The sequence below is a fragment of the Saccoglossus kowalevskii genome, chromosome 12 (genome assembly GCF_978046115.1).
Source record: "Saccoglossus kowalevskii chromosome 12, keSacKowa6.1, whole genome shotgun sequence".
Classification (NCBI taxonomy): Eukaryota; Metazoa; Hemichordata; class Enteropneusta; family Harrimaniidae; genus Saccoglossus; species Saccoglossus kowalevskii.
The window spans coordinates 24819354-24842661 of NC_140652.1; the positions used below are offsets into that span (position 1 = coordinate 24819354).

General features: G+C 36.3%; 1 protein-coding gene across 2 annotated transcripts in view; it reads left to right on the forward strand.

Moving 5' to 3' along the window:
* LOC100370904 (serine palmitoyltransferase 2-like) overlaps positions 1–19645 on the forward strand; it is a 35025-nt gene extending 15380 nt beyond the window's left edge. For both annotated transcript variants that reach the window (XM_085506529.1, XM_085506530.1), the window contains exons 2-13: positions 2849–2989; positions 3145–3321; positions 4801–4955; positions 5352–5497; positions 6469–6593; positions 10055–10148; positions 10802–10907; positions 12480–12699; positions 13272–13398; positions 14320–14455; positions 14548–14677; positions 18103–19645. In XM_085506529.1, the coding sequence (XP_085362655.1) occupies positions 2882–2989; positions 3145–3321; positions 4801–4955; positions 5352–5497; positions 6469–6593; positions 10055–10148; positions 10802–10907; positions 12480–12699; positions 13272–13398; positions 14320–14455; positions 14548–14677; positions 18103–18207 (1629 nt within the window). In that variant the 5' untranslated portion in view covers positions 2849–2881 and the 3' untranslated portion in view covers positions 18208–19645. The remainder of the gene's footprint in view (positions 1–2848; positions 2990–3144; positions 3322–4800; positions 4956–5351; positions 5498–6468; positions 6594–10054; positions 10149–10801; positions 10908–12479; positions 12700–13271; positions 13399–14319; positions 14456–14547; positions 14678–18102) is intronic.
* The last annotated feature ends 3663 nt before the right edge of the window (positions 19646–23308 follow it).

The following is a 23308-nucleotide window of genomic DNA, read 5'->3' on the forward strand; positions in this document are numbered from 1 at the left end:
TAATGTTTGGTGCACCTAGTATGAAACTGCAGAACTAATATATTTTCTCCAAATTACCGGGGTGATTAATTTGAATGCAAGTTTTAAACTTCTGGTAAAATCCAATAATTGTCAGACAATCAAAAATACAAGCACTATGTGTATACTAAATTTCAAATCACATTAACCTTATATGTTTATATATACATATCATTGATCATTATTATGCAAATTAATTAACTGCACAGATTAATTGCAAGCTATTATGAGATATTCAATAGTGAAAACATCACTAGCTGAAAAAAAGGCAATATAACAGATTATTTTCAAGCTATTATTAGACATTTAATAATACAAGCTATATGCATGTACTTGTTTCAATCCATGTGAGGCATGAGTCATGTGAAATGGTCAATGCATGGGTTATATAATCAAAATTAGGGTAAAGCGACCACATTGTTGGCATATAATCAAATTGAGTGTTCAAAAGACTCCAACTATTCAAATGCATTATCTAATTTAATTTAATAAACTGACCATGCAATTACTGACTTTCGAGCTGTGTGTTTTTGCCAGAATATCGCTAGAGGGCGTAATAAAGTACCCGAATGACAGTGGTGTTCAGTGCTTGGAGTGAGGTTGAATTAATACAACATTGTATGCACCCAATTAGCACCATATTATTTCCAGATTCGGACCTACAGACATATAAATGGTTAACTGGTATTGCAATGTTCCTGGTGTTCTTCCAGCGCAATTAAAAAAAATGGAAAAATATCCTTGACTTTTAGACGTTACTTTCCATAATTTTCCACGAAACTTTTCAACATATAGAAAATAATATTTCTTCTTCACTGTTCGTTTAGTTTGCCACTCTTATTCTCGGGATAGATACGATGAATGGCCATGTGTATGTTTGTATGCACAACGACAACCTCAGTGACGATAGCCACAAACGTGGACGTGAAGATATCAGCGATGTTTTTATTACAGTAGGAAATTCTGTACATATAGTTTGTAGCAAATAAATATATTATATGTACACGTAACTATTATTGGCCGTGTTTTTTTTCAATCCCTGGAACTTTCTGAAAAAAATGCAAGAGTAAATTACAACTGTATGTATAACGGTTTTGTACAACAACGGGGCTTACTCGATATTCCATGATCACCAGGCGTCAAAGGGACGAACATTTAGTTTATCAGCATGCTCTACAAGTTCAATAAGCTTTGCTTTTCATGCATTACTGCATGTTTAGCAAGATCTTTGGGAGAATTTACAAATTCAAGAACTTTCTTCGAACTAAGATTATGGTCATGCAAATGAGCAGCCATTAGGATCTCAAAAGTTCCTAATAAGGTGATTTTCCGTACAATTGCGAGATCTCGCGAGATGTATGAAAGACGCAGTGAATGGAAAATGGTCTATTGGCACGAAATGTACAAATGCATAACATATGCACCTCATTGTTGTCTACTGTAAATATGGCATATACATAGTCAGAGGTTTTTCTAGAAAAAATGAACAAGAGGGAGCACACGGATTGACTTGGAAACGACATATCAGAAGGTTTCTGTGCCGTTTTAACAGTGTAATTATCGCCATTGAAATATTTTTGGAGTAACTTTAGTGTATTTGGTGTCCAGACACATTGGTGTTGCTAAGAAGTTTTCACAGAGAAAAATATATTTGAGAAAGATTTCATGTTGTACGGCAGCACGGAAGTGCATGGCTCAAGAAATAGATTTATGAATTGAAAGTTCATTCGGTAAGAGGACGCTAGCCGAAAGTATCAGGGCGATGCGCCCCTGTTCCCTGGTTTAGAAAAACCGGCCCTGCAATCAAGACCGACTTCCAACTTCTTGGGTGTGAAATCAGTCTAATGATGATTCTCAATAAAACAAAACTGATACCCATGGTTAACTCATAACACAAGCATATAGAATTGGCACTAAAACTCCCAGTAATTAAAATAAATTCTTAGTATTTGCTAATGATCAAAGAGCAACGAAACAAGCGTGTTACACTAGCCCCACCCACAATTCAACATATGGAAATTAACTAGTTAATATGCACAGACATTTGATAATACAAGCTATATGCATGTCTCTTCAGTGCTATTATTAGACATTCATCTGTACTAATATTATACACATGCTAAATTTTAATCTATTTTAGTAAATTGAGAGGTAATTGGTATGCAAATTAGACAATTAAATTTTGCATATTCTCAGGGGTAGAGTTACATCACAGAACACGTACCATGTTTTTCTATGGGATTATATGTCGAATATGTAGCGTACATGTTACTCAAGTGAGTGTTCAAGTGTCAATAACTAGCTACTACAGTTTTATGAGAGCTTTTTGACTGTTGTTTTCACGTGTTGCTGTTGCCAGGCATTGATAATGCCTAGATTAATACTCAAGAGCATAAATCCAAACTATTATTAGACACGAAGAATTTGGGAACATACTTAAAAATACTGTAAACCATTCAAATATTACTGCGATTTCAGGATCATACAGCATTCATTAAAACAAAATGTTGCGAAAATCACTAGGACAGAGAAATTTTCACTGCTGTATAGATGACTGTAAACTACTTTATTTTACTTGGAATAGTTTTTTGCTGAAAACATTTTTAGGTTTTTTGTATGAAGTTTCATTTTCACTGATTTTGATGAACTGGATGTACAATATAGGAAAAAATGTATATGCGCTGGATTTTATTTTAACTGTGAAAATAGCGAAAAAAAAAGTCCAAGCGAAAATGAAGTATTTTACAATATAAGATATTATATGCACAGTTAATATATTGATAGTGAATGATACTTATTTAAACATATTTGTTCTATTTCTATATTACAGTTATTAGATGAGATATACTAAAGAGAAAATATTATGAAGTTTGATGAGCGAGTAGCAAGCAAAATGAAAGATCAGAAGCTACATTGCAGAGTTGATGCTACCATTAATAACAATGTTACTATGAATGGAGGGCCATCAAAGGTAAGCCATTGTACGTTTAAGGTTTTATTGGGAGTCTTTGCAGTTAGTGTGTATGTATGTGTGTGTGTCCGCCTGTTCCACTGATATCTCAAGAAACATATGTTTTGATAATCTAAATTAGAATTATACTTGTGCTTTCCAATTTTTATTCCAAGGTCCGGGTTTCAAAATGGAGATCCAAAGCTATTGAAGTGTTCGAGGAAGCCCCTTTGCGTGCCGTTATCGAAACCTGTCTGAGCTACTTTGTTCTTCTATTTATTGGGTATATCAGAGATTTGCTACGAAAATTTGGTATTGAAAAAATGGATGTTGCTAAGGAACATGGAAACGAGGTAATGCTGTGAACCACTTTTGCCATCTGTGATTTTAGCAAATGCTGCTTCACCTTGAACTCTAGCAACTACATATCTGATAAGGCAGTAGGCATAACCTTCAAACAGTGTCCAGGGAATGAAGAATGCATTCAGTTTTAGAGATTTCATACCGGATTCTGCCGTAAATTCGCCCATCCAAATAATCGCCCTGGGCGTTTTAACGGCTGGTGGACCCTTATTTGGGGTTCGAATTTTCAAAAAATTATCATCAAATATTTTTTTAGGGGGCTTATATTTTCATTGAAAAATCCACCTACGTCGACTTTCAACACCAGCAATTGGACCACCCAAAACGAAAGAAACTTAAATTGTATATATTTGTTTCTAGCTGGATCAATAAGAAGACCGCGCATCATTCTCCAAAAAAATCACATTAAGGAACCTTGTGCACCAAATACAATTATTTTGTTTCATTTTATTAGTAATGAAAGTATATTCTAAAAGAAGTTTCAAATAACAACGAACTCAACTGCATTGCTTAGTGGCGAGTGATCGTGGTAGCGCAATCCGGTTCATGATTATAATAACGTGCAAAAAATTAATTTCTTGAATTGTTATAAAATGCAAATAAATTTCATCTTGTTTCATCGTAAGCGAATGATTCCGATCGCATTTTCAACGCTCGATACTGATACCAATGAAAACGATGGATGATGCCAACTTGTTCAAATTACCATAAATCATTTAAATATGTTAATGTTGTTGAACCCAGCATGGAAGAGATTTGCCGATGTTGTTGTACGATCTTATGGCTTGGATGTTAATGGGAAAGCGGCATGATTTGTTTTTAAATAAAAAAATTAGTTGTTTTCAAAAGATAAACTGAGCATTTGAAGCATAAATTAACATTATTTACAGTGATAACAACCCATTGTCGAAACGAAGCTAACCCATTCACGCTAGTCGCAACAAACATCAATACTCTTGAATAGGCGTCAATGACTCCGGCGAAACTTTTAGGCATCAGAAAAGATCAAAATAACTCCCTTCTTGGTCCCAATTTATTTTTTTAAAAACCTGAACTGCTGTTTAACGGCCCTGGGTGAATTTACGGCAGAATCCGGTATATGGAGAGAGACTAAAAAAGGTGTCAAATGATGCATTTTTGGTTCTCATTTGTTCAAAAAGATTGGGTGCGACTTCTATTCGGGATGTGGCTTCTAATACAGATTTTACGATAGGTGTTCAGTTTATAAAAGGTTTATATATAGATTCTAGGGACTGTACATGCTGTTTTATTTATAGAGGTTTTATATATAGATTGTATGGACTGGAAACAAGTTTTCAGTTTATTGAGATTTTACTTTGGTACTGTAAGGTGTTTATTTTAAGGTTTTATATGCAGTCTAAAGACTGGAGGGGGTTTTTGTGACATGTTTGTGGAATTGTAGATTGACGAATACGGATCATAATGTTTTATGTTTCTCTTTTGCTCAGGGTTTTGTCCCGTTATATTCTGGTTACCATAGTTTCTATACACGTAATGTATATACTCGTGTACGTGACTGCTTTAATCGGCCAATCAGTAGCACTCCTGGTGTCAAGTGTGATATCATGGAACGAACCAGTGAGGACTATAACTGGCATCTGAAGTAAGTAAACATACTTGACTGAATTAAGAAATTAATTTAATTTAATTTAATTTAATTTAATTTAATTTAATTTAATTTAATTTAATTTAATTTAATTTAATTTTATTTTATTTTATTTTAACTAATAACTAATAAAACTGTAAATGACATATAACACAATAAAATAAACACAAATAAAAATACATGTACTGGCAGTTGAAGATTGAGGTAAGGTCATCTATGTAGAAAAAAAAATTGTTATGAAGTGTGCCAAACATGCGTGTCAAACACGCCACCGTGTCCACCGTGGGATACATAGAGCAATAGACATGATGACGGTTGACAGTATATTTTTAATGATTCAGTAAACAGCAAATGTGATGTGCATCTAAGTGTGATAGTAATTTGTCGTTTCAGTGTTACTGGTAAGTCAACAACTTGTGTCAACTTGGGTTCGTATAACTATCTTGGATTTGCCGAGGACACCGGACCTTGTGCTGAAGCCTCTGAAATAGCCGTACGGAAATACGGTGTTGGAGTATGCAGTACACGACAGGAGTACGGTGAGTTTAGGTCTATATTAAATTAAGTCATTATAATTGCATGAAACTAGAAAAAAAGAAATCAGAAAGAATTTAAAGTAATGTATGTAGGATTCAATACTTTATTTCAAAAAAATGTAGCCAAATTACTTTCCATTTTTTAATGGATCATTCATGAATCTTGGTGACTATTTGAAATATTTGATGTCCGAATTTTTGAGTGAATTTTTTACTATTTACTGGTATTTACTATTTAATGATTTTCAGTGTATGTATCAAAATGTTGATGTTCGTTTTGAAAAATTCCAATTTGTTTGTTCAAATGTCATTGGCTAATGATTTTGAATACTCTATTTGGTCTATTAGCAGCACATGTGAATTATACGTAAATTACAGACGTTTTACTGTGCTAAAAATATTATTTCAATACATTTATATTATTATTGGTTTACGGGCGCTTCTTATGGAGATGTGCTTTTGAGCTGCTGTATTTACCGTAAAATCTGTATTAGAATTCGCATCCCTAATAGAAGTTGCATCCATTATTTTTAAATAACTGAGAATCAAAAATTCACCATTTCTCATATGTGTAGATGCTCTAATAGAAACCGTATCCCCTCTGTTGCATTGTACCATTTTAATAGATGCAGCGGCTTCTAATACAGATTATACAGTAATAGAAAAAATGATAGTGATTCACAACAAATTTTCGCTAATGTGGGCCCCAGTAACTCAAAACATTGGGACACTGTGTGATATTCAAGGTCAAATATTTGCTGTTTATTTTTAAATTACAAATACTTATCATAACCCAAGACACCAATAAATCAGTAGCATAACTTTCATGAAAAAGACTTTTAATCGGATCTCAGCATTTTATTATTATTAATATTACATTTTATATAATTTTAACTTTTTTTTTTTTTTAAATTTTATTTGAAAAAAAAAAAAAAAAAAAAATTAACTTTATTTTGCATGTTTTCTTCCATTAGGCAATCTTGATATCCACACAAGACTTGAAAGACTTGTAGCGCAGTTCTTAGGCTTAGATGCGGCTATGGTGTTCGGTATGGGGTTTGCTACCAATGCCTTGAACATTCCTACACTGCTAGGAAAGGTTGGTTTTATATATGCTGATCGGTTTGTCTGTTTTGACAATTAAAAGATGAAGATACCGTACATAAGTTGATGAAAATACAGTGAGATGTCAATAATAATAAAATATAAAATAAGAACTGATTTTGTCTATATCCTGTTACAAGTCAGGTAGTATGATAATGCAACTATAAAATTATGGTGCTTTGATTTGAGTATAAATTAAAAATGTTCTTTGGTATCAAATTTTGTGAAATTTTAGTGTTTAGTGAGTCAATTGTATTGATTACTGTAAAATACTTTATTTTAGCTGGAAATAATTGTTGCTGAAAAGAGCATTTGGGTGTTTTGTATGGAATTTTTTTCACTGATTTTTGATGAGTTGAATGTGAAATATAGGAAACAAGCTATATTCGCTGGATTTTATTTTTACTAAATATTGAGTAAAAATAAATTTCAAGCCAAAATAAAGTATTCTACAGTACTTAACAGTTTATTGCAACACATGGTAACAATTTCGGTTCTCTGGATCTTCAGTGATTCATTTATATGCTAATTATATGCTAATGTATGATAATTTATACCATTCTAAACAGTAGTTTATCAAATGATTATTTAATTGCAATGAGAGCAAATTCTGTCTTCTACCAAGTACTGGAGTTTTTGGTTGTGTGTTTATGCTGCTTGACACCCTTTGCCTTTAAACACATCCTATAGAATTACATGATGAAAATTGTTTTTATTGTTGGAAATCTGCTCTTTGATTGGTCTGACTGTTAGGTATTAGGGTTGGGTAGCCATCAGACACAATGCAAGCTGCTCTCTGATTGGTTTGACTGTTAGGTATTAGGGTTGGCTAGCCATCAGACACAATGCAAGCTGCTCTCTGATTGGTCTGACTGTCCAGTATTAGGGTTGGGTAGCCATCAGACACAATGCAAGCTGCTCTCTGATTGGTCTGACTCCAGTATTAGGGTTGGGTAGCCATCAGACACAATGCAAGCTGCTCTCTGATTGGTCTGACTGTCAAGTATTAGGGTTGGGTAGCCATCAGACACAATGCAAGCTGCTCTCTGATTGGTCTGACTGTCAAGTATTAGGGTTGGATAGCCAATCAGACACAATGCAAGCTGCTCTCTGATTGGTCTGACTGTCCAGTATTAGGGTTGGGTAGCCATCAGACACAATGCAAGCTGCTCTCTGATTGGTCTGACTCCAGTATTAGGGTTGGGTAGCCATCAGACACAATGCAAGCTGCTCTCTGATTGGTCTGACTGTCAAGTATTAGGGTTGGGTAGCCATCAGACACAATGCAGGCTGCTCTCTGATTGGTCTGACTGTCAAGTATTAGGGTTGGATAGCCAATCAGACACAATGCAAGCTGCTCTCTGATTGGTCTGACTGTCCAGTATTAGGGTTGGTTAGCCATCAGACACAATGCAAGCTGCTCTCTGATTAGTCTGACTGTCAAGTATTAGGGTTGGGTAGCCATCAGACACAATGCAAGCTGCTCTCTGATTGGTCTGACAAGTATTAGGGTTGGGTAGCCATCAGACACAATGCAAGCTGCTCTCTGATTGGTCTGACTGTCAAGTATTAGGGTTGGGTAGCCATCAGACACAATGCAGGCTGCTCTCTGATTGGTCTGACTGTCAAGTATTAGGGTTGGATAGCCAATCAGACACAATGCAAGCTGCTCTCTGATTGGTCTGACTGTCCAGTATTAGGGTTGGGTAGCCATCAGACACAATGCAAGCTGCTCTCTGATTGGTCTGACTCCAGTATTAGGGTTGGGTAGCCATCAGACACAATGCAAGCTGCTCTCTGATTGGTCTGACTGTCAAGTATTAGGGTTGGGTAGCCATCAGACACAATGCAGGCTGCTCTCTGATTGGTCTGACTGTCAAGTATTAGGGTTGGATAGCCAATCAGACACAATGCAAGCTGCTCTCTGATTGGTCTGACTGTCCAGTATTAGGGTTGGTTAGCCATCAGACACAATGCAAGCTGCTCTCTGATTAGTCTGACTGTCAAGTATGAGGGTTGGGTAGCCATCAGACACAATGCAAGCTGCTCTCTGATTGGTCTGACAAGTATTAGGGTTGGGTAGCCATCAGACACAATGCAAGCTGCTCTCTGATTGGTCTGACTGTCCAGTATTAGGGTTGGGTAGCCATCAGACACAATGCAAGCTGCTCTCTGATTAGTCTGACTGTCAAGTATTAGGGTTGGGTAGCCATCAGACACAATGCAAGCTGCTATCTGATTGGTCTGATTGTCAAGTATTGGGGTTGGATAGCCAATCAGACACAATGCAAGCTGCTCTCTGATTGGTCTGACTGTCAAGTATTAGGGTTGGGTAGCCATCAGACACAATGCAAGCTGCTCTCTGATTAGTCTGACTGTCAAGTATTAGGGTTGGGTAGCCATCAGACACAATGCAAGCTGCTCTCTGATTAGTCTGACTGTCAAGTATTAGGGTTGGATAGCCAATCAGACACAATGCAAGCTGCTCTCTGATTGGTCTGACTGTCAACTATTAGGGTTGGGTAGCCATCAGACACAATGCAAGCTGCTCTCTGATTGGTCTGACTGTCAAGTATTAGGGTTGGGTAGCCATCAGACACAATGCAAGCTGCTCTCTGATTGGTCTGACTGTCAACTATTAGGGTTGGGTAGCCATCAGACACAATGCAAGCTGCTCTCTGATTAGTCTGACTGTCAAGTATTAGGGTTGGGTAGCCATCAGACACAATGCAAGCTGCTCTCTGATTGGTCTGACTGTCAAGTACTAGGGTTGGGTAGCCATCAGACACAATGCAAGCTGCTCTCTGATTGGTCTGACTGTCAAGTATTAGGGTTGGGTAGCCATCAGACACAATGCAAGCTGCTCTCTGATTGGTCTGACTGTCAACTATTAGGGTTGGGTAGCCATCAGACACAATGCAAGCTGCTCTCTGATTAGTCTGACTGTCAAGTATTAGGGTTGGGTAGCCATCAGACACAATGCAAGCTGCTTTCTGATACAATCTGATACAATCTTGTAAGTAACTTTGCAGCGACTCTGAAATTGAATTGCATGGGTCAAATGTAATACTGTAAAATACTTTATTTTCGCTGAAGGGATGAATAATATCCAGTGAATATACTGTAGAATACTTTATTTTCGCTATTTTTGCTGAAGGGATGATCCCGTAAAAATAAAATCCAGCGAATATACTTTTTTTCGTATATTTAACTCATCAAAAATCAGTGAAAATAAATTCCATGCAAAACGCCCAAAAAGCCTTTTCAGCGAAAATTAATTCCAGCGAAAATAAAGTACATGTGTATTCCACAGTATACTGGTTTACACTGATTTCTATTGATTGCAGGAATGTAAAAATAAATTCCATATAAAACAACCAAAAAGTAGGTTCAGGAGAAACATATAAATGATTATATCCGTTGGATGAGATTATCTCTGATTTTCATTGATTACAGGGATGTCTGATAATGAGCGATGAACGTAACCATGCATCTTTGGTTTTGGGTTGTCGTCTCTCAGGTGCTACAATCAAGACCTTCAAACATAACAGTAAGTACACTTTAGTATCGGTAACCATGGTAACTATTTTTTTTATAGAAACCAAAATGAAAAAGGTTGTCAGACAAGCAACTAAAATTAAGCCTGCAAAAACAGTTGGTATGTATTTCATAAATATAAGACAAGAGACTATTTTCAATTCTCTGCAAGATTCTGTGTAAAATCGAACATAAAACGTGATAAACAAAGGTCATATTGGTATCAAAACATTCCATGGAATTCAACAAATTGCAAACAAAGTTTTAGGATATTTGCTATTAACATTTGATGATGGTAATTTTCAGTATCTCAACGTGATATTTCCATCGAAAGTTCAGCATTGCATTAAACTATAACAAATTCAAAATCTAATCATTTTGGGGCAGACGCATTTTGCAATATCTCGTAGCGAACAGAAAATCACTTATTGAAAAAACACCCTATAACTGAATCACTCTCATTTAGTTACGATAGTATTCCATAATTGTGTGTTTGTCTCATGTCAAGCGTTATTTTCATCGGATATCGTGTCTCTTTACCTTTGGTAGTTACCACCAGTTCTTCCAAATATTGCAGGATGCACGTTCAAATGTATTTTACGTCACATCAAACATTTGACATTATATATTTGTTCAAACCATATTTTTATTTTCTATTATTCACAGATATGAAGAGTTTGGAGGCTAGATTGCGAGATGCGATCATCCGTGGTCAGCCACGAAGTCACAGACAGTGGAAGAAAATACTTATTGTTGTTGAAGGCATATACAGGTATTGATTTCATGTTCACTATTGTTCTGTAACATCCATTATTCATATGCAAATTAGTAAACCTTCACGGTAAACATATTATTCAAGAAGAAGCTTTTAGAAATTAAGAAAATACCTAATTACATGTACCTGATGAATATGGTTCACTAATTTGAATATCGATGCAACTAAGACGGTTTACTAATTTTATATGAATATTATGTAAAATCATCATTCATTCAAATTGCACGTGTTTTAAAAGGTGGTGGTCGTCACACCATGCATGCACGAGATAGCATAGTGGTTGTCGCATCAGACTCATGATCGGTAGACCCAAGTTCAAATTCTACCTTAGGCTGAACATCAAAAGAGTTGACCCCAATCCTGGGTGAGTGTGCCACAGACTCAATGGGAAGGCCAATTCCACTGGCCAAGATTCATTCACTAACCAATGCGACTTTGGGGAAACCTTTGATAAAGTCCACAGGTTCTTGTGTTCGACCGAGCCTGGTTGACGCCAGGATAGCGCATTGAATTGCCATTTGATAGGAAGATGGCCGCACAGCCCTATCATCTAGTCCCAAACATGAACTTCTGTGTCAAAAATGTGTCAGCACTAGTAATTGCAATTTGCACATACAAAAAAAATGCCAGGAGAGACAACAGTGACATTTAATGTCCGGAACTGGCACGATAAACAATTAAAAAAGAAGATGTTGACTTTGACTGTTGCACAGACCAACAAATACAAACAGACGTTACTAATCTATGAAATTTCCTTGGGTTTTGAATCACCAGTGGTAGTTAGTGCATGTTGCGCCCAGGGAAAATAAAGGTTTATCATCACAAATGTCCTACATGCACGGCACGACGACCACCATCCACAAAGAATATACCGTATAAGTTTTAAAAAAATCAAAAATGGCGTTATTTTCATTTGAGTTTGAATGGTTTGATGGTTGCAGAGATTCTACATTTGCACTACCGTACATCGGATTGTTGTCAGTATGCTCCTTCATCAGTTGTTCATCGGCCTGTGTTGATTCAGAGGAATCTCTGCATGGTCTGCTTTTAACAAAGTTACACAGCCACATTGATAATTCCATTGCTGCAATTTCATGACATAGATACCTACCGGTACTGAAAACAGAATTTGCAAACAATGTATACAAAATGAAATAGAAGATGAACTGCACTTTTTTATATGCTTTCAATATAAATTAATACGCCAACAAATCATACAAGACATTACATTTCCAGAAGAAACACAAGATGATCTCCAGAAATTTAATTTCTTGATTCAAAATATGATGTAATAATAAAAAAAAGATTGGCAACTATATTCATAACGCATTTCAATCAAGAAATGAAAATGCCATTTGATATGTAACACTTGCTTTATCCCATTAACAACTAACTTTCTTTTTGTAGTACCGGTAGTAGTTATCACAAGTAATCTTTATTGCTATTAACTGATAGAAACATTGTATTTCTAAGTATGCAATAAAGTTATTATTATTATTATTATTATACGGTATTCCACCAACAAATCTCGTTCACATGTCAATCACTGTTTTTCATTTTTGTTTCAAGTATGGAAGGTTCTATCGTGAATTTGCCAGAGTTAGTGAGACTCAAGAAGAAGTACAAGGCTTATCTTTACTTAGATGAAGCTCACAGTATAGGAGCTTTGGGTCCGAATGGACGAGGTGTTGTCGACTATTATGGGATGGATCCTCATGACATTGATGTCATGATGGGTACATTCACTAAGAGTTTTGGTGCTGCCGGAGGTTACATTGCAGGAACAAAGGTAATGAGTACGGTTTAAAACATCTTTGCCAGCCAAGGTTCATGTTATCTGGCAGTCGCCTCACTATTATGCCTTGGCAGAATTCCCACTATAAACCTGTATTCACGCTCGACAAAAATCAATCACAGCGGCTCATGCTCTGGTACATATCCATTGTAAATTATAAAGGGAAGTGTTGTGATGCATTTCCATGGGAAATCAATGGTACACATTAAACAAACTGGTAGGCCGATTGGTGATCCACTCCACACAAGAAAAGCAAACGTTTTTTTGGGTGTTGCCATGGTAATGGTGGGACAAACTCAAAAACAAAATAGTAATTATAAATTATGAAAAATAGTACGGATTGTCACTTGGGTAGGCTTGTCATCACTTGGTTGGTGTAAAGTTAAATGGAAGTAGTCACAAAGTCGATAAGACAAATGCACACAGAAGTGATTATAAGAACAATTCTAGCAGAGTGGATTGCCAATATGGGTGGCCAATGAAATAAAGAGTACTAGCAAAAATAATGACTGGCATTTATGTTTGTTACTCCAATTAAATATGTAAAATTTATATTTTTTCTCAAGGCACTGATAGACCTTTTAAAGTCCCGCTCACATAGTGCAACGTATGCTTCCTCAATGTCTGCTCCTATTGCACAGCAGATAATAACATCTATGCAATGCATCATGGGATTGGATGGAAGCACTCTAGGTAAGATTGCAGATTTTATGCTATTTGATCACATGACCAGTTTAATGTGAGTGTAACAAATTTTGTTATTCGAATCAGAACAATGAATCGTCAGTTTGAAAAGTGTTCAATATTGATCTTATTATTTTCATTGCACTCGCCCCCTCACGAATAAATTAGAATACAGGGCTCTGATATAAAAACACCAGGAATGCAAACATGTGGTCTATACTGGGGTTTGGTATGTTCATGTTCTAAATGCCGTGGTGTGAAGCTGAAACATGACCCAGGAACATAAAAAGTAAAAGTAAAACATACAAGACTACAAAAATCACGGCAACTCCAAGATTCATGTCTGGTGATGAGACTTTTTGATGCTTACATTTATAGTCAAACCGTTTAGTGTTTTCTCCACTGAACAGACATGTGGTGGCATATTTAGTCAAGGCACTGTGGTCATGTGACATCACTATTTGTGATTTTGTGGGTGAATTCTTGGCTCATGGTGATTGTGTATGTACAACATTATCTGTAAGTTGTTCTTCGAATAAATTCACAGCATAGTGGTTTATGCTTAGTCGATGGGATTGAATGGTTGTCTTTCGAGCAGAATGGTTAGTCTTCTTTCCCGGGATACCTGCTTTTTCACACATCGTTTTCAACACTTTCTAATTTGTTTAAACCAAAAATTACCTTCAGGATGATAATTGTTGACTAAATAAGAAGGAGACTCATTACTCAAATTGCATTCTGGTGGTGGGACTTCTCTGTAGGCACGAACCGGACTTTTCTCCTGGTCTTCAAGGATAGCGAATACTTTGGGCGTGCATGTTCTTTAGCCGGTTATTGTTTGTTCGTTGAATTTCAAATACTCTTCACTGTCAGCAGTAGTCTTCATTGAAGCTTAGTATTTGGTTTTAATGGATATTTTTTTATCTCCAGGAAAGCAACGTCTTCATCAGCTGAAATGGAACACTCGGTATTTTCGGCGCCGCCTACATGAGATGGGTTTTATCATATATGGCTGTGATGATTCACCAATTGTGCCACTGTTGATGTACATGGTGCCAAAGATAATGTGAGTCATATTCTCGTATGAGATCAAAAACTGCAATTACTTGTATTTACATTTTTTTTCATGTTGCTATTTTTTTTTTTTTTAATTTCAAGTGCTTTCAGTAGAAAATGTTTGGAGAAGAAAATTGGTGTAGTGGTCGTAGGTGCTCCTGCTACTTCAGCTTTTGAATGCCGTGCTCGGTTCTGCTTGTCCGCAGGTCACACCAAAGAAATGCTAGACCAGGTTAGTTCAGACTTATTATTACAGTAGAACCTATGTTCAACCAGAAATATGCCTAGACCACCCTTGGTGGTGGGATGAGGGTGCTGGTGTGGTTAACACATTGCACAATGACAGGGAGGTGTTACGTGCATTATGAAATACTAATCTTTTTTTGCACTGAAATTTTTGGTCAAAACCAGCTACATCTAGCTACAAATCTGGTTATACTTGTACCACGATGGATCTATCGACTTTAATAGGCAACTATTTTGGTTCTTTCTTTGATTAAAAAAAATACAGAAGCATGTGTGCTTACTCCCGATGTTGTTACTGAACTGCCTGGGTATGCGGTGACATTTTTTTTTTTTATTAACTTTGTTGCAAATACATGTATATAAAATATTGCATTTGGAATGCTAAAACTTTCTGATATCCATTAGAGTTTTACCCAAGTTATCCCCTCTGGTGACCCCCAGACTTAAAAAAACTGTATGAACCAGAAACCTTCCCAGACCCCATGTATGTATGGGGGTCTAAAAACTAACTCTGCGATGCGATTGTGCGACTCGCCGAATGTCGATTATTGCACTCTACGACAGGATCGCAGTGTCACTCTGCGAAGAGCACGATTCCTATTGGTTGGTTGGTCGAACAGCACGAATCCCAATGGTCGATGTTCACCGCAGGCCTTATAAAAAATTAAGTTTTAAATGGTAAAAAAGGTACGATAAAAAAAAGTGTGTAAACACTATGTACCGACGACATGCCGCACTGTTCGGTGATCGGCAAGCACATGAAAGACAAAATGTGGGACCAAACAAATGACACATGATTTACGGTTTTTAGACTCTTCACACCGCTAGCTAGAAAAATTAAATAGTGTAACGTGCACGTTGGTTTTGACTGCCGATTGCCTGTTTGCAATCGTCTGCCTTCGTTTAGATCATAAAGGGACTCAGGACTTGTGGTCTACGATCGATCAGCTGGTATTTTAACCACCAGAAATGAAATACTTTGTAACAGTTGTGAAAAGTAAACAAAAACGGCGTTGGTTTGTGGTATGAATGTAATTATTTTTGTATCATAATTTTTGAAGTCAGTATTACTGAAAATTATGGTATATTTTTTAAAATCAACGCCAGATTTCGGTGGTCCATATTGATCTTAATGTAGCGGGAAGGGAAATTCTTTTTTTTTTCCCTTGATTTTCCAATAATTGATAAAACGGTTACTTTGTACTTTGATTCATCATCCCAGCTTTTCGAAAGTGCTCAAACGCTAACACTACTACCGTTTCGTTAATATTTGCATAATGTTTCTAACATGTACATGTATATGTATACTACCGGTAATACTCTGTTGTTGACGATTCTGATAGAACGGGTGACAAGCTTTCTGTCGCAAACAATGCATATTAATCTAACGTCCATTGTCAGCATTGTTACAGTCAAGACTTCGTCTGAGAAATCGTTTCATTTTCTAAGTCTATATTCTATTTTAATAACACCATCTTACTAACGCAATGGCGATAAAAAAAGAAAAGAAAGCAAAGACGCCAATGACAGACAAGGCAAAAACAAATCTGCAACTCAGGGTCATATTTACTAATTTAGACTTGCCTGCAGCCTATTGTGATTCCGATGCGAAATTACAGGACTTTCGCGTTCACCCCTTGTTTACGCAATTTATATTTATTTTTTAAGAATTTTTCATCGGAATCACAACAGATAGCAAGCACGTCTAGGTCATATTATGACCAACCTCGCGAGTGGTTTGAAAGGAATGATTACGCTGAAATATTCGCATCAACACGAGAGAGTTTCAACTACTTAACCGATGACGACACCGATACGTGAGACCGTTGATCAGACGAGGAACTTAATTCAGCTTAACTTAGTACCATATGTTTACATGGATGTTGTATTGTGTTTAAAACGTGCTGTGCACTTTTCTACCCATTACATTTTGTACAATAGGCTGAGGCCCTGTACAGAAATAAAATTACATAATACAACATTGACTAATACTAAAATGAATAATTGTAGACAGATTTCGACATGAAATCGTGTCACTTTTATGTGTGCTAACGTCTGCAAAGAGCAAAAAACTCGTAAGTAGCCTTCTACCTTAAACTACTTAGACAATATTGCTAAGATAAGTACAGTCTTGTCTTTTTTGTGTACAACATTTTGCCATAGTGGATCAATGGTGTGGATGTGTTTGTCTGTGAGTGGGGAATGTCTCAGGACCCCTTCTTTAAAATGGTAAAATAGTTCAAAGATGTTATGTGAAATATCTTACCAATGTAACACAAAGTAAACCAATTTAGAACTGATAATATAAAAATGTCTGTAACAGAGCTCAAAAACACTTTTTGAATATTATAAAATTCACACATTTCACATCAAATATATAATTGTTGTTTTCGAACCCCCTATTCAAGAGTACGGGCCTGGGAAGTGAGTACAGGAAATCTGTTGCTCGTCGACATTGGCCAAATAAACAAAGCCATCATTTCCGTTTATGCAGAGAGCATGCACTCATCTAATTTTCCGTTGACACTGCCATTTTACTAGTAGTTTTCCATCTCCAGCAGTAGTTTCAATCCATTCACACAGCTTTATGTTTTTTCTCTCTTAATATTCTTAATAAAACGATATTGATTGCCTAGAAACAGTTTGATCCGCTACACACTTTTTTTGGGAATTCAAAGTGATGAATATAGTCATAACAAATTATACTTGCTAATGACAAAAAAAGAAGAAAAAAAAAGAAAGTAACATTGTGTGCCCGGGATCGTGTGAAACGTACTTCGCGCTCTACTCGCTTTGAAGCTGCCGCCTATGCTAATGAGCATAGTTGCGGACGAAGCCTTACAACTTCAAGATGGCGTTAATGTTACCAGCTCCCTGATGTTACACCATAATAAGGCACCCAACACCAACGTGCATGTGTTTTGTAACCCCTCTCATTCCCTCCGGAGGATGTTATACATGTTAATAAATCACTGTTAAATACTTGCTGATTACTGAACCGTGTGGCATGTCGTCGGTAAATACTTGTTTACCGTAGTTCGTGAGCAGTCGGCGAAATAACCATTTAAAACTGAACATTTCTATAAGGCATGCTGTGTACCCTTACATTGATCGACCATTGAGATTCACGCTTTTCGACCAACCAACCAATGGGAATCGTGCTCTTCGCAGAGTGACACTGCGATCCTGTCGCAGAGTGCAATAATCGACATTCGGCGAGTCGCACAATCGCGTCGCAGAGTTAGTTTTTAGACCCCCATACATGCTTCCAGACCCAGAATGCACCCTGTATATAAACCAGAATCCTGTTCAAACCCAAGCATGAACCTGTTTATTATATAGAAAACCTGGGCTGCTACTCGATAAACTTAATAAATAAAATTGTTTTTTTCTTCTTATGTTGGACCACAGGCATTGCAAGTAATAGAAGAAGTAGGAGAGGAGTTAAACCTGAAAGTTTCCTCGCTTCCAATGAAGAAAAAGACAGCAATCACCACTGATGAGTTAAAAGAATGAGACTTAAAGATGACATCATTACTTCCACATTTTTAATAGATGTACATGTAGTTTAAATAGTGAGTCAGTGAATTAACAGTGTATGACTGGAGTGCTTTACTTCTTGAGACTGTTTTGATTTCTGAATCAACTATCAGATGGCCAGTATTGATTTAATAGAGAATATATGTTTAAATGAGTTGTATGCATGCATGTTTGACCCTTTGAATACCAAACTTTGTCACCAAAAACAAACAGGAAAATTTGTTTCTCTGTTTTTCAAAAATATTCATCAAGACCAACAATTTCAAATTATGACCTTTTTAGCTCTGCTGTTAACTTTGTCGAGCGGAGCTTATCATATGTGTGATTGTCAGTCGTCGTCCGTGTCAATGTTTTACATTTTTAACTTCTTCTTGAAAACTACAAGCCTGAATGCTTCGATACTTGGTGTATATGTACCTTCGGTAGACCTCTCTATGATTTTTCATTTCATGATGATATCTTCAATTCTCTAATTTTGGTGAATATTTTTGTCATTTTTGGTAAAAAGTGATATTTTCGACTTGTTAAAAACCGTAAATTCAATTGCTTTGATATCACGCATATAGGTACTACATGTAGACCTCTCTATGATTTGTTCATTTCATGATGATATCTTCAATTCTGTAATTTTGATGAATATTTTTGTAATTTTTGGTAAAAAGTGATATTTTCGATTTCTTGTTGAAAACAGCAACTGATTGCTTTGATACTATACACATTGTTCATTTTCTAATGATATTTTCTGTTCTTTAATAGCAATGTGCATTGCTAACAGCCGACAGGCTGCTTGTGTTCCAAATTTTATGAAAAATTAATGAAATATACATGTACAAAGCATGTGCAATAGGTTACACCAAAGTTTCAGTGGAAAAATTAAATGTATTCAAAGGGTTAAATAGTTACTTTTTTGCAAAATTATTGGGTAAAATATGTCTGTGATCTTTTATGATTTTTAATTAAAATGTGTAGTGACTGTAGTAGAAAAGAAATTATGAAATTCGCGGTAGGACTGAACTTTTCTTTTCTTCCAATAGAGTACATATAACTACTGAGGCTGAGTAATACAAAAGTGTTTCTGTCGCAAAACAAATTATTCCATTTTATGTTCATTTGTCATTATGTCGTGAATATTGAACGATGTGATTGGTTGACACAGCTATGTACTTATGTAAACAAATACATCAGTCCACTGACATGTTAAATTTGCGCTGAGCACCGCTTTCAACAGTGCATGATGGAAGTATATTATGAATTTCTTCTTGAGACTGTTGAAAGTTAAGTGGTGTAATTGGTTATACTTCTCGATGATTTACTCGAAAACTAAAAGCGCCAGTCATCGCAGCACGTCATGTTAGATACAGGTCACATGTGACAAATATACCATGTGTATAAAAAGTAATTTTTTTACATGAAATGTGAACATGCTTTATCTTAATTTATTCAAAATGTATTTATTTTTTCATTTAACACTAACTTAGTCTTAGAGACCCTTCACATATGAGATGGCAATGATGTCACAATCGGCTCCCATGTCACAAACATCAACAACATCACAAACTAATTTTAATGAGAGATGGCTTCCATCTTACTCCATGATTCATCATAACTTTATTTTTGTTTTGTTAACAAATGAATAGACTTAATCCACAAATATGTCATAAACGGCAACCATGCTATAATCACCAACCATGTCACAATCAGCAACCAAGCCATAATCAGCAACCATGTCACAATTAGAAACCATATCACAATCAACAACAACTATGTCACAATCAGCAACCAAGCCATAATCAGCAACCATGTCACAATTAGAAACCATATCACAATCAACAACTATGTCACAATCAGCAACCATGTCACAACCAACAACCATGTCACAATCAGCAACCAAGCCATAATCTGCAACTATGTTACAATCAGCAACCATGTCACAATCAGCAACCAAGCCATAATCTGCAACTATGTCACAATCAGCAACCATGTCACAATCAGCAACCAAGCCATAATCTGTAACTATGTCACAATCAGCAACCATGTCACAATCAGCAACCAAGCCATAATCTGCAACTACGGTATGTCACAATCAGCAACCATGTCACAATCAGGAACCAAGCCATAATCTGCAACTACGGTATGTCACAATCAGCAACCATGTCACAATCAGCAACCAAGCCATAATCTGCAACTATGTCACAATCAGCAACCATGTCACAATCAGCAACCATGTCACAATCAGCAACCAAGCCATAATCTGCAACTATGTCACAATCAGCAACCAAGCCATAATCTGCAACTATGTCACAATCAGCAACCAAGCCATAATCTGCAACTATGTCACAATCAGCAACCATGTCACAATCAGCAACCATGTCACAATCAGCAACCAAGCCATAATCTGCAACTATGTCACAATCAGCAACCATGTCACAATCAGCAACCAAGCCATAATCAGCAACCATGTCACAATCAGCAACCATGTCACAATCAGCAACCATGTCACAATCAGCAACCAAGCCATAATCTGCAACTATGTCATAATCTGCAACTATGTCACAATCAGCAACCATGTCACAATCAGCAACCAAGCCATAATCTGCAACTATGTCACAATCAGCAACCATGTCACAATCAGCAACCATGTCACAATCAGCAACCAAGCCATAATCAGCAACCATGTCACAATTAGAAACCATATCACAATCAACAACCATGTCACAATCAACCACAACATAATCAACAACCATGCCACAATCAACAACCATGTCACAATCAACCACAACATAATCAACAACCATGCCTCAATCAACAACCATGTCACAATCAACCACAACATAATCAACAACCATGCCACAATCAACAACCATGTCACAATCAACCACAACATAATCAACAACCATGCCACAATCAACAACCATGTCACAATCAACCACAACATAATCAACAACCATGCCACAATCAACAACCATGTCACAATCAACCACAACATAATCTGCAACTATGTCACAATTAGAAACCATATCACAATCAACAACCAAGCCATAATCTGCAACTATGTCACAAACGGTAACCACGTCACAATTAGAAACCATCTTACAATCAACAATCATGTCACAATCAACAACTATGTCACAAACGGCAACCACGTAACAATCAACAACCATAATCACTTCATGTTATTTTCACATATATGTGATTAAATAAACCGTACAAGCACAAGATCCTGTATACAAAGCTTTGCTACTAAAATAGTATTTCTTGTGGGCAGACACGACTTTCAATTGCACTTTTAGCATCCAATCATCCATAAAAAAATAATCAAGGCATATGTGTTCTTGATTATCGCAATCAATCATCCAAGTGATTCTTGATAGATAACTTCCAGTGAAATGCTCTTAAATATTGAGTTGGTAAATACAATGTTTGTATTTCTATTTTTTATTTTCAAAAATCAATTCAGCAACACTTAGTCTAATTTCAGAAGATAAGTAAATGCCATGAGCGTCTCCAATTTTCTGCTGATATATTGATTATTTTGTTTCATTGCAACATAATATGTCTAAAATTATACAAATTACGGTACTCGACCGCGTTAGCGCCCATGCCCGGGCAAGCGCCCCCCCCCCCCCACTTTTGCGCAATTTTTATATTTGGGGTCACATTCGGCAAAGCGCCCACCCCTTCAAAATGCAACTAATTTAAAACTTGGTCTTGCGTAACGAATCTTGGTAATCGTTTTTATATGATACAGCGTGGATATCGACCGCTGTGAACATGTTGTGAATGCGTAGAACACGGTAACCGTGTGTAACCTACGCTTCGACAATGACCTGTTAATACAAGTAAAATGCGGTAAATATTTCATGCCATATTCAGTTTACCTCTCACAAATGGCTAATTACTAGTTTTTTTGGAACAACCATGTCGTTTATTCGCTGAAATCAATTCCAACAGATCGTACTTCGACATCGATTATTCACTTCCGCATTGCGTTACCGGAAAGTCTTCGAGAACTTCCGAAGAATTGCGCCAGTACAACACAGCATTCTGATTAGTTAATAACCAACTTGACCCATTAGGTCAAAGGATGCTGTATAAATGTAACTTAAACCACCGATAAAACATGTGAAGTCATATTGGAAGCTGCTATCAGTGGTACAACAATTATGTCGTACATGGTTGAGTACATAGGGGGGATGACGGTAAGGTTTGCTTTATCTACAACTGATAAAGTTCACATATTATCAAGCAATCTGTCGCGAGAAACAAACAAATCTGGTATTTCTGTGAAATATTGTAATTTCTTTCTAACATTACATAACATATTTATACTGTTTGTATTTCACTATTCTTTGATTATATATTTTTTTTTGATTCTGTATTTTATTTTATTACTGGATTTGAATTCCTGATACATTTTATACGTCGTTGGCAGATCTCCCAAATCTTTACTTACTTAGGGACGACGTCAAAAGATCGATGTCGGATAAAAAACTTAATTCCTTTAGTTTTTTTCCAAACCCCCCCCCCCCCCCCACTGAAACTTAATTGATAAATATTGGTCATAGCGTTAGACTATATTCACCATTAAATACAAATTGATAACTGGACAGTAGTATAGCATAGCAGTTGGTTGTCGGGTGGGTGTAAAAAGACTTTACAAATGCACCTCATTTGATGCACAGATTTACACTTGAACCAAACCATTTTTCTGTTTTTTTCCCTTTTCCGGTTATTTCTGTCCATGATTGGATAGAAAAACAAACTACAAATACTCCAAGATTGTTTTGACTTCATTAAAAAATAAAATCGTTTTTGTAGGATGGAAACTTTTTGAGGTCAAAACCCCCCACCCCCAAACTAAAGGAAATAAGTTTTTTATCAGACATCGATCTTTTGACGTCGTCCCTTACATAAAATGATACTTATACAGTTAGGGATTTATTAAATTAAAGTGTCCATTGCTGTTAAATGCAATGCAGATCTTGCATATTGTGAGATGTCACATAATTTCAGGAGGGGAAACATAATGCAAATGAGTTGTAAAAAATGATTCATGTTCATTTTGGTAGTGTTATTG